Raw genomic sequence first — 13,129 nt, forward strand, 5'->3', positions numbered from 1 at the left:
AGGGCTCTGCTGACGATGAAAACCTGCACTAATTCCACTTAAACCCAAAAAGAATTATTTATAGTAGCAAAGAGCATGCAAAGGGAATCATATGGGAAACACATTTAGGAGCCCCTAACTCACCTTACATTGGCCCTATTTCATTACAGGCTTTTCTGGAAGCCACACGCAAACACACACACACAAATGGAAAGGTAAAGTTCTTGCTACTCAATGATAATTTATTTTAGCTATAGTGTAGCAAACATGTAAGCTGGTTTTTGCTACTTTAAAAGTGCAGTATTTTTCTATTAATTTTGTGCTGGCCGATATGCAGGGTTGGGGAGTAACAGAATACATGTAACGGGATTAAGTATTTAAAATACTAAATATAAGTAACTCTATTCCAATATACAATTTAAATAATTGAAATTAGAATACAGTTACATTCAAAAAGTATTTTCATTACTCAAGAGATTACTTTGCATTTTATTAATTTGACATTTGTGTAATTTAATATTTAGTGCTTTCAGATGGAAAACATTTATACATATAAATGATGTGATCTAAAGTGTATTTGAACGGTGATGAAACACTTTCTTATGATGTGTTACATTCATACGAGCAGACAGAGAAGTACGTTTGAAGTAAGTTTGGAGCAGAAGAAATATAAATAAACCTTTTGTAAATTGTAAATTGTCAGTTTTACGCTAAGTTAAAATGCTATTTCTAGCCATTTTACATGCACGTTAACAGACACGATCATATTTGTTATCAAGAAAAATTCATGTTGGATCATAATTTTTCTTTTTTCTAGTAAGAACTTTGATATTAGGGCAAAAATCATATTCTTGACAATCATTTTTGTATTGTTTTCCTGTAAAAATATCTAAAAATCCTTAAAACTTTTTCAAATTTGATTGATCTTGATTTAGAAACAACACTGCATAAGATATTTCGGTTTTTCAGAGAATGTATTTTTAACATGTGTATTTTGTCTCACTGTACTGGCAGATTTTTTATTGTCAAAATAATTGAAAGAAATCTTCCAGTGCTGAAGAAGTAATCCAAAGTATTTAGAATGCATTACTGACCTTGAGTAATCCAACGGACAGTTCTGTAATGTTCTGTAATCTGTAGTGGAATACATTTCAGAAGTAACCCTCCCAACCCTGCCAATATGGCAGTCATAGAACATTTTCTGCACACAGAACACATTCTGCATAGTGCAGAAATGGTACAAGTAGCATCTTAGTGTGCTTTTCTGAACATACAATCTGTCTGTTATTTAATGAAATATAGGTAATTTTAACCCTTTTCATGCCATGTACTTCAGGTGTTGTAATGTATCTTAAGTTACTCAATATGTCCTGATTTACATATTTCTATAAACCCTGATTTATATAATAATGTACTACGCACATAACTGATGGAACCCACATAAATGTGAAACATGTGTCAAGTTAAAAATATTGAAACCTAAGCTAGCAGAAACGGGTTAACTCATGACATCATTGGGAGCACCATTGCAAAAAAATATCATGTGTGCACTTCCTGTTTTGCCCTTCTGAGATATTTGTCACTTTGCAATGGCTTAAAGGGTCTGCATGATTTATCTTGGGACCAACAGAATCCCTTGTGACCCAGAGCCACTAGTGGTTTTGTAAATGTCTATAGTGGGAACTGCCCTTTTTTTTACAGATCTAGAATGGGTTCATTTTACCCAATGCCCAATTTTATTGGCAAATTATATGTGAGATTATTTCTAGGAAATTTGATGAAAGTCTATTGGGCTAGGCATTGCACTGGAAGCAATATAAAAAATACACACTGTTTCAAAAGTACACTAGAAGAGTTAACATAAGACTAGTGTAGTAGAATCGATTATCGACCATGTCTGTGCAAAAATACAATCAAATCTTTCAACTCATGTCATGACCATGTAAATCCAGTATCAGCACAAGGATTCCATTAACATAATCATCGTAAAACACTTTTTACACAGACAAGGTTAGTAAGCAATTGCATCACACTAAAAACATTTTAACATGTACAATGTTTACATCGTGAGGCTATACTTTTGAAACGGTGTGCATTGTAATGTTTATGGACTGGTCCCATTAAATAAGTACATTATTGTACGAGTGACAAGCGAAATGATTTTTGTGACAATCAACATAATGCCACAAATGCTGTCTATTGAGCTTAACTTGTATTGTAAATGGACTTACTTTAAGTGGAAACTTCCCTTCACAACAGCCCATCATTTGAAATTACAGGCCAGGGTCAAAACAACCCTGCCATGAAAGCAGTAAAGAATTTGGGGCTTTGACAGGTGTGTCTTTCAGCAGACAGTCATATGGATTCAATGTGAGCTGAAGTATGCAAATCACAGTGTTTTTTGTGTGGCTCTACTGTGGGCAAGGTTTCCCCCTTCTGCTGAGAGAGGTCCTTACACATTTATGTATATATAGCCTGTTGAGCAAGATTATCTCCATTATCTTCAAATATTAATAATTTATGTACTGTACATACAATAATTCAGGCATTTAAAGCAACATAACAGAGCATATCAATGAAATTTAAATCTTGAAATGTGAGTTTTAGAAATTGGTAGAGTTGGGGTACTCGAGTTTGGACTCGGACTCGAGTCTGAGTCATGAGTCCAATTTTAACGGACTTGGACTTGTCACAGACTCAGATGCATTTTTACTAGGACTTGACTCGGACTCGAGCCTTTGGGAGTCCATGACATTTGTGATGCAATGAAATTAATAAATAAATAAATAAATAAATAAATAAATAAATAAATAACAAAACAGAAATGAATGAACACATCTCTGTCTGCATGCAGCTGTATTAGCCCCTGAAGTTGTTGATGTAGCCAGAGTTGTTTTACGCACACACACACATAGGCTACGCACATGCACGGGCACACTCATAATTCAACCAATAGGCTTGAATGTTACTACAGAGACTATTGTATAACATCGACTACCGAAGTGGCAGGCACAACGAAAATATAAAGATGGGTATGTGTCAAATATAATAGAAACTAGATGTTTCACATGACACGGGACCTGACAACTGGTAAAATTGCATGTGGCATTTGTTCAGCCAAGAATTTGAGCATTGCGGTTTCATCGTGGTTAAAAACTTAAAATCAAGAACTTCATTGTGTCACCCACATGTCTTTCACAGTAGCTATACTAAAAACAGCATATCGAAATAAAAAACATAAATATAGTATTAATATTGGATATAAACCCTCACATGGGGTGAAGTCTTTTTAGGCGTAATGTATCTACACATGTCGGCTTCTGTAGTCTCTTGTGGTCACCACAGTGTTGTCAGTTTGACTGGTCCATTATAGCTTGATGAATTAACTGTGTAACTTTTTAAATAGTCAGGGAAAAAGTTTCAATGACATTTTCTCTGGTTGGTATTTAAAGATTTCAGACTGACTGCATAATCATAAAATGTATGAAATGCAAAAGAAGTTATTTTGTTACATTTATATTGACAAACTGTTTTTCTTAGTTGTGAAATTTAAAATAAGCTTAAAATATTGATGTTGAGGTTGCAATTTTAATTCAGATTCATCAGATTAATTTTGGACTTGGCCTGTTATGACTCGGTCTTGAGTCCGACTCGGTTGTTTAAAGACTCGGACTTGATATGGAATGGACTGGGGGACTCGAAGCCAATACTAGAAATTTAACAATAATATTTACTGTAAATTTGACAAATATTTTCCAAATAACATGTTACATTCATAACTCCATTGGCTATTTTTGTGTTTTAGACCGATTTAACCAGGCCATTTTAGCATATCAATTACTACCTCAAAGGTACACGTCAACAATTCCTGTGATCGAATGAACAAAGCCGGAAAAAATAGCATTTTTTTTTTTCAAATAAATTTATTGTAATGTAAACGTTTGTACTAAGTATTAAATGCGAGCGAAAATACAAATGTGGCATTAAGGACAATAGGGCACTTTCAAACGACGACAGGTGACGTCATGACAATTCCTTCAGTGTAAAAGTTTTCATTAATATTGAACTTTATATTTGTAATTCATATTATACGTAAAATTTTTCTCAAATATCTGAGAGAAGTGACATTTTATGCCTCTGTCACAATTAATTATTTGAAATTGTTGGAATAAACAGAGGCCTTTTAATTTGAAAGGGTTTGATATTTTGGCGCTTATTGACGCAAGGTTCACAGCAGAGACGCACGGAGGACCTTGAACACATGAAAATAAAACTACAACCACACATGTGACTGTGGACATCTAAAGTACTTTACAAGAAATGGCTAAACGTATAATGTGAGTGTTTTATCCATAGGCACTCTCTAATCGAGCAGTGGTCTAAATGATGTGAATCTTAACTGGTGTTTTGTTTATGCATTGCTGTCTTGTGTAAAGAATGGGTGTGTTTCAATTTCTACTTAAGAAACCTGTAGAAAAATGAAAGATGACCTCCACAGATTTCTTGTGAGACATTATTAATTTAATATTGTTGAAGCCTATTCCTCCAAAGTGGTTAGCTAACTCCTGATTATAATTGGGTTTTTTGCACATGGCTCCACGGTTATACCATGCGTTTAGATCTGTCTGTCTGTCGATCTTGTCTATTAGGCGTGTAACGGTTCTTGGTTACAAGAAAAACCCGAACCGTTCGATTTGCCACTCACGGTTCTGTAAGCATTGGCACCGCGGTCGGTTCACCTCACGTTTAATGACGTATCTGGTGCACAGGGTTTGGCGAAGAAAACAAAGCCAAATAAACACGCAGTTACCACTCACTGCACCTGTATGTCTCTGTAGATGGACACGCTCTACCTGTGTTTCACGTGGGTCAACTTGATGACATCATAGTTCTGCGCGCGTTGTATGAAGTTGAAAACGGCCACCAGAGAAAACGAACCGCTGATACAGATGTTACCTGTGAGGGTTTAAAACGGGCGGTTGAGTTCTCCCTGTTTCCTAGCGCGGCTGTAAACTAAGGGCAAACCTGTTAAAGTGTTTACCAAATTGAGTATTCGTTGGATTTAGCAGTTTTATATATATATATATATATATATATATATATATATATATAATTTCTGAACAAATCAAATGCCAAACTGTGAACCGAACCGTGAGAAATTCGAACAGTTACACCACTACTATCTGTGTGTCTGTCTGTCCTTCAGAGCTATCTATGTATCCGTCTGTCTGTCTGTCCTTCAAATCTATCTACAGATAGACTGTCTGTCTGACAGACCTTTAAATGATAAGGGAATGTAATTTCCTTTAATGTGATTTCATGTCATTTTATCTTTTTTCACATTCTTAGATATCCCTTGTACCAGTTGGGTAACCCTCAGCTGAGAATATTCCGGCCCACCTTCTCTCTGACCCTGGTCAGACCAGGAAAAGAACAGCCGCCTGATACAGTACAGTTTCGCATTCCTTTAGAGTAAGTTTTCTTTTCTTTTCTTTTTTTTCATTTCCATCAGTTTACAGTTTTGTAAACAGCCATTAGTTACCACTCACTGCATTAAACTTATGAGTAACACAATTTCTACATTTACTATGTTGTAGTTTATTACATTTTCACTAGGTGGCAGACAAATCCCAGGAATGGGGTTTGTTTTGACAGTGAGAATTGCATAGTGGGAATAACATTGTTCACACAATCACAAAAAATAAAAGCATTTAAAGCAAAGCTTAACAGCCACAATTGTAGACTGGAATATCCAAAGCAATTTTTTTTCTTACCAAAACCCTGAATAACATTGCCATGCTTGATTGCATGCCCTAACATTACTCCATGACTCTTTCAAATGTGTTTACAGGTCTTTCAGCTGCTCTAAACTCCAACATCTTGTGCCTGTATTGGTGACGTTTGTAAAACGTCACTTAAAATACAGCCGTAATTATTGCATTGCCGCAGTTTAATACGAAACAGGCAGTCAGACTGTTAATAACGGGTCTAATCGTAGTCCATGCAAGACAAGAGCACAAAGTCTGCTTTGTTTTCTGGAGAACCTCAGGGCGTTCATCTAAGTCAGTGACGGTAGAGCCTTGTTCTTAAGTTATTATTCCGCCAGTACGTGTTCCAAACCGCACACGTTTGTAATTGGGCTATATGTTATCACTTGCGTAAGTGCTCAGTGGAAGGTTTTTTTTCAACCTGCACTTTATTTTTTATTTTTTTTACACAGACTGTTTTGTGACCTTAAGTGTCTTAATCCGCACCAGACATCCTCATCATGCTTCGGTGCCTGTCTATTCAGAGGAAGAGGGTATTTTTGTGTTGTTTTGAAACCTTTGCACCTCAATGGACCTAAAGAACTGTTTTGTCTCATTCGGAGCTACGTCTGACACAGTCCCACCATAAACAGTATGAAAGTAGACAAAGCAATAGAGGTGTCATTAAAACATTAAAGACATGCCTCACTTCACTTTCTACTCTTTACAAATACTCTCCAACTTGGCAATGAGTTGTTTTGCTTGAAAACAACCTGGTTTGCATAGTGTTTATTAGTGCCAAAGAATTTTAAAGCACTTGTTTTTGTGAAAGAGTGCCTCTTCACAAAGTGTTTATACTCTTGTCTGCGGGATTTGTTTAACCTCGTTTATTTACCTCCCAAGTTCCTATGTGCCTTTTAAAAATTGGATCCATTATCAACATTTTGTATTGGCATATCTTATAAATCATTTCGTTTTAATGATATCTTTAGTTCATTAAAGCTTATTGTCCACTTTTTTGCCGCCTTTTATAGTCCAAGTGGTGTGAATGTAACCTAGAGTTCACCGGCTAACAAAAGATTCCCCCTTTTTTGGATTTCCTCAAAATTTGGAGTGTTTTGTCCCTCTGAGTCACCTACTTGGAAAGGCTTTGAGACAGGCAGTACGAGCGAAAATGTTTAGGGATGAGTGCGTGGACTGTTTATGTGTGAAGGGTGGGGTGCAGCTCATACTCACATTAGAGAGGATTGAACAACAAGGAGGCCTCTATCTTTTCAAGACGTCAGTGCTTAAAAAGATAAGCTGTGCAAGACAGTGTTTACATCTGCTGAAGGTCACGACTGTGGTACCCAGTGCTTCATTTGATTGATTCAATAGAGTATAATACAAGGAATTTGAAAAGATGACTGGCTCATGTGATGTTGCAAGTTTTTTTTGTTTACATTTTGATTGATTTATCATTTACATGGCGTGTGTGTGTGTGTGTGTGTGTGTGTGTGTGTGTGTGTGTGTGTGTGTGTGTACTTGCTGTGCCCAGTGTTCTGCTGTTGGAGCCCACTTACCTCAATGTTCAACGTGTTGTGCATTCGGAGATGCTATTCTGCTCACTACAATTGCACAGAGTGGTTATCTGAGTTAACAGTCTGGCCATTGACCTCTCTCATCACCAAGGAACACTTACAATGTTTTTATTATAACTTTTTTTTTTTCACATTTTAGAATACTATTAAAGTCATCAAAACTATGGAACAACATAAATGGAACTATGGGAATTATGTTCACAAAATCCAAAACAAATCAAAACTGTGTTATATTTTAGCATCTTCAAAGTAGTCACTCTTTGCATAGAATTTGCAGACATGTACTCATCACCCTGGGATGATTTTTAAACAGTATTGAAGGAGTTCCCATCTATGTTGGGCACTTATTGGCTTCTTTTCTTTATTAAAACATTTAAGCATACGCCTTCAGATAAATAGATTTTTAGATCATGAGAAACATTTCAGTCAATTGTTTCAAACCTTTTGACTGGTTGTGTGTGTGTGTGTAAAATATATATATATATGTGTATATATGATACAATAATGTTATAAAAATACCATAATAGGAATTATTCTCATAAGTTTTGTCAGAAGAGGGCCTACTGTCTGAGACTTTGAAAACCCATGGTCTAAAATAAAAAATGGAATAAGAGATATACACTTTCTCACCTTCCTCTTAAACACAAGTAACAGACATTCATGCATAGAGCTCTTTAAAGCTCTAGAAGTGTTTAGGGAAGCAAAGCTGCTTCCTGTTGGCAGAGGTCACCAGGGGGCAGGAATTCAAAAAGATCTCTGCTTCTCCACTCTGTGATCTCAGAAAGCAATTAGGTCTGCTTACTACTCGCACTGTGGCTCGAGTGCTCTGCTCTCTAGGAATGGCCCTCTCACTCACTTTCACCCAGACAAATGCACACTTGTGCGCTTCTCCTCTCTCACATAAATTACACCGCCAAACCTCCACTCCACTTCATTGAAATCTGGGCATCACATTCTGGTGCTGACTCTGAATGATGTGCATACAATAATACTCTTTCCAAAAGTGGATCTGTTTGATGGGTTTCTTGGAAACTCTTTCGTTTGCAAAAGAAAGAAATCAATGCTTATTATATGGACTGACTTGTGGACAAACATACTCATTTTGAAAAGCAGATCAGTATGTTCTTTGCATTTAGTTCCAGCAACACATTTGTGAACGGTTCTGGTTGGATTTTCTGTAACTGAAAACATACTGGAAACTGGAACACAAATTACCTTTGTTTGTTCATAAAAGCATGTTACAAAATGCATTATATGATGTCAAAGCCAACTTTAGTCCCCAAAAAACAAAGTGTTTCAAACCTGCAACAAATAAGCTCAAAACAGTGTCTCTGTCATGACCTTAACATGACATAGATTGTCATATCTTGTTTCTTTATTCCATGGCAACTCTGAATTGCTGTCTGTTTCAATTTTCTCCAAGAATGACCAAATTTGATGTGAGAAACTATCTAGAGAATATCTACAGTGTTCCTGTTGCAGCCATACGCACAAGGATCCAATACTGTGAGTACAATTTTCTCTGTTATTTCATTTAAATAATTTAACTAAAAAGAAAACGTTATCATTATTTACTCATGTCCTACATGTCGGTCCAAACGTACGAGCGAGCAACATGTCAATATTTTTTTTGTGTGTGAAAATCAACAATTATGCCACAAAGTGTTAATTGAGCTTAACTAGTATTGAACCCAGAACATTCCTTTAGTGTGGATGCAAATGAGAATTTAGAACTTTGAAAAGGGGAACTCCACCCTCCTGCTGTTGATCGTACAAATAGTACCGCCCCAAATCAGGTAGTGCTCTCCTGATGAATATTTCTGGATCGTTTTCCTCATGAATGACTCTCTACAATCATACTTTTTCATAAATTCATGAACAAGCCACTCAAACAAACAGCAATTATTAAAGCGCCACAGAGACCCTATGTTTACAGTTTGAGGAAATCAACCTATGAATGGTTTACTTGTAGTAGTAGGAGAAAGCATTTAAACATTGAAAATAATACACTCTCCTGCTTTAAGGTTTTAGAGTTATGCATTTATATAACAACTCGCCAATGATCTGTTTATCTCTTGTTTTGCACTCCTGGTGTGCTCAATCCCCTTAAAAGTGGTGATATGCATGTTAGTCAAAGATCAATTCTGACAAGATGTTTTGGAAATACTCAACAGCTGAGCAGGAGTTTGAAATATACGTATAAACACACGGCTAAATCAGAGAACTCTGGTGGGAGTCACCGAGGGAGGGAGGGAGGAAGAGAGGAGTGGTTTGCGTGATTCCCCTCACAGCTGCTTATCTCTCCGTCTGTTGCTGAGGCATTCTAAACGTCAATTGTCCTAGGGTGCCCTGCCCTGTTTTTTTTCTTCACAAAGTGTGCCAAAAGTGTTACACAACCAAGTGTTTAAAAGTTGTGGTTAAGGTAAGGCAGTTCTATCAGTATATGTGAATAATAATGGCAAAGGGTAGGTAAATAAAGGCTGTGTTATTACGGGCTTTACCGTCTGGTTAACGCAGAGGGAACCACTTTTATGAGCTGCCAGTTGGGTTTATGCCACTGGGATTTTTCCATGCGGTTTCCATGCCAACACTTGAGAGGGGCAGTAAACAAAGTAGCCGTTTTTACAACCACAATGTAAAAGCTGGAAGAAACGTGGAACACCCATTATGTGCAAAAGACCACGCCAGGGAAGGTGTCCCATTCTGCGTCATGGGTTCCACACTGCTGATGGTGTAAATGATGTGGAGAAAAGCGGAATCCTCGGGCTCAAGGCGTCTATTCTTTTTCCTACTGAGCTCAGGGATATTTTGGAAGGGGTTTCTATAACTACCCCCTCAGGCCTGGGATTTGTTACATAATAGTAGCCAGTCAATGCACAACATCAAAAGAGACCTGATTGAATATTTATTTATACTATATAATGTGTTGGGTGGGAGTGCGGTAATGGAAACCGGGTTCGCATGCATGAACAAAAGCTCTTCTCACCTGTTTAGCGGGTTGGCTGTTCGGATGACCTCAAATTGAGGGAGTGTTTGTGTTTTTAGGGTTTCCTTAGAATGGTATAGGAAGGCTGCCAAACATCTATGATGTACAATAAGAAATCCCACAAAAGCCCCATTGATTTTCAATTGAGCGGATTCTTACAAAACGGTAGTTCACCCAAAATGTATAATTTATCATAATTTAACAACCCTCATATCATTTGAAACCTAACAACATAAAGTTGTTTTAAATTGAATAAGTCTATGAAATAGACTATATTTGAATCCATTTAAATTTTCTTACCCAGTTGGCAATTGGTATTATTGTCTTGATGTTCTGCTCCTCAAGTAAATGTATCTTGTTTTAGAGTTGTTTAGATATTTTTATTGGAAAACTAGACAAAAATATGTCAATGAATAATGGAGTGAAGGCAAGGTTTATTTACTCCCCAACGACTAATAAATGATGACTTAAATTTCAGTCTGTTCTTTTGTTTTTTTGGCCCTTTTTGAGCCTGACAGCCCCTGGTCCCCATCAACTTTCATTGTATGGAAGAGAACAGCTCAGCCATTCAGCTAAACTTCTTTGTGTTTGGAACAACTTGTGTGTAAATTAAGACAAAATTATCATTTTTGGTTGAACTATTCCTTTAGACTCTCTGAAGCACCTTCCAGTACGTCTCTCATATTGAACCAAATATCTTGTTGGACAGGTGTTCTTATTTAATTTATTCTGTTAAATGTCTCTACTAAAACAACACACTTGTTCCAGTGTCCATAGACTGTCATTTTGTTTCAGTGGTGAGTTTTTAATTATTTAATCTTTTTGTCTGTCATTTACTCTCTTGTTTTCCTGGAGATTAGTGGTTTTGGGTTTTGTCAGCTGTTTTTCTTGACTCTTTCCTCTGGGTTTTTGGGTATATTACCCTGCAGGCTTCATACAATGACATCATGGGGCAGCTGGGAAAAGGTTAACATGCATTCCACAGTTAACAGGACTGAAGACATGGGCTTACAGATAAATCCAGCCCCCCTTTGCCCCAAAAGACAGTATGATGGATATCATAGCTGTTCTGAAAAATATTATCAGTTGAAAGTAATTTTGTGTACACTGGTTTTCCAGGCTGCACATATTACTTAAACACACATGCGAATTTACATGGAACAATGTTTTTCCCCTCCGTTTATGTTTTTCTCACAATAAATGGGTAATTTTCATTAAAGCTGAAGTATGTAATATCTGTTCCACCAATCAGAATAGCAAAAATAATAAGGCTACTAATTATATTACTATTGGTACTATCAATAATTATAAACTCATGCCACTGGTTTAGCAATGTTGTAAATGTTGGGCTGCTCAAACAAAGATAGCATGGTTTTAGAGCCACAGTCTTTAAATTTTCTGTCAGGGATATGGGTGAATGTATCACAAAAACATTTCTCCAAAAAGAAAAGAAAATTAAGCATAATGTACTGCCATTAAGATTTTGCAATGCTTTGCATTGTGAAGTTGCATTGTAAGATATTTTCCCCATGATTTTATACAATTTTCATAATGTGTAAAGTACATTTCCGCCTAATAATGTTTTACATTTAGATTTTATTTTATTCCTGTTAGTCTTAGTGTTACTTCCCATTATATTATAACTGTAACTGCAATTTCAAATGTCATATTTTTCTCTGTTTTTGTCTTCCATCCACACTGAGATGCCATTTTTGTCCAGCGAAAACTGAGCTTTTAGAAAACGCTCTCCTATGTGGATACATTTAAACACGCCATTTTCGTGATGTAGTGTGGACTGGGAAAATTAAGATATTCTACAAGAATTACATATTTGTTTTCATGTAATGCTGTCAATTCATCCATTCAATCCAAAACAATCAAGATGGCAGCCCATGTTTTAGTGGTGTTGTTGTGCTTTTTTTTTTTTTAAGATAAATGTTACTTTCTACAACCCTCACATTGCATTCTTTCAAAGGCGTTGGAAAGGTTAGTCTGATTTGCTGTCTGGCGGAGGAACACAAGGACAATTGCTTTTCAGGGCCACGCTAAGTTTTTATTTTTTGGGCAAACTCTGTAAGGGGATTTAAGCATTTTCAGACATTTCAGTGTGGATGAGCAACTTATGGAAAACGTTTGAAAATGGCTGTGGGGATGGAGAGCATTTCAGAAAGAAAATGTAATTTTCAAATTTATCTTGATTAATGTAGACGTTGTCTGGGATAGTAGGACATATCTTAACTTCCATAAATGACACCCATAACTTTATTTTTCATGCAATAGTCTTGTAAAACATTTTTACTAAATATGCATCACTTCCATTTTCTCTCCTAACTAGGTACAAACAAGAAAAGAAACCACTTAAACCAGCGGGTGAAGAGGCCAGATTACAAAATGGCATACATTCAACTGGTGAGTGTTATTCTGTTGGGCCCACACTTAAAGGGCCCGGCATCTATTGTCAAAGTCCCTGTCTGTTTTTGTGGTCTTTTGCTGATCATTTTGATTTTCACAAAGTGCCCCCATCATTAGCACAGAACAATTCAAAGTGGAGGGCGTCAGCCGTAAAATAAACTTTTTTGATTATGCGTGCCACGTTGGAAGGGATGCGTTTTTTTTTTTTTTTTATCTAAGGTATTAAACAAAACAAGACCCCCTTGAAAAACGAGACGCTTGGGTGTTTGAGCATCACATTTGTTTTTCTTCTTTGTTTTGAGGGCCTGTCACAGCTTATGTTCTCTCAGAAAACCCCAAGGCACAGGTACACTTTGATGCAAAACCCTCACCTTATTGTGGTCGACTCCATGAATCCCATTGCTGCTTGTTTACTTTGTCTCTCC

The 13,129-nt window shown here is 36.6% G+C and overlaps 1 protein-coding gene across 1 annotated transcript in view; it reads left to right on the top strand.

Moving 5' to 3' along the window:
* Positions 1–4,194: 4,194 nt before the first annotated feature.
* Positions 4,195–13,129, top strand: part of mrpl23 (mitochondrial ribosomal protein L23) — a 28,756-nt gene continuing 19,821 nt past the window's right edge. Inside the window, exons 1-4 of the mRNA XM_052120276.1 lie at positions 4,195–4,316; positions 5,329–5,451; positions 8,730–8,812; positions 12,628–12,701. Of these exons, the coding sequence (XP_051976236.1) occupies positions 4,300–4,316; positions 5,329–5,451; positions 8,730–8,812; positions 12,628–12,701 (297 nt within the window). The 5' untranslated portion in view covers positions 4,195–4,299. The remainder of the gene's footprint in view (positions 4,317–5,328; positions 5,452–8,729; positions 8,813–12,627; positions 12,702–13,129) is intronic.

This window comes from Xyrauchen texanus, chromosome 46, assembly GCF_025860055.1.
Source record: "Xyrauchen texanus isolate HMW12.3.18 chromosome 46, RBS_HiC_50CHRs, whole genome shotgun sequence".
Lineage (NCBI taxonomy): Eukaryota > Metazoa > Chordata > Actinopteri > Cypriniformes > Catostomidae > Xyrauchen > Xyrauchen texanus.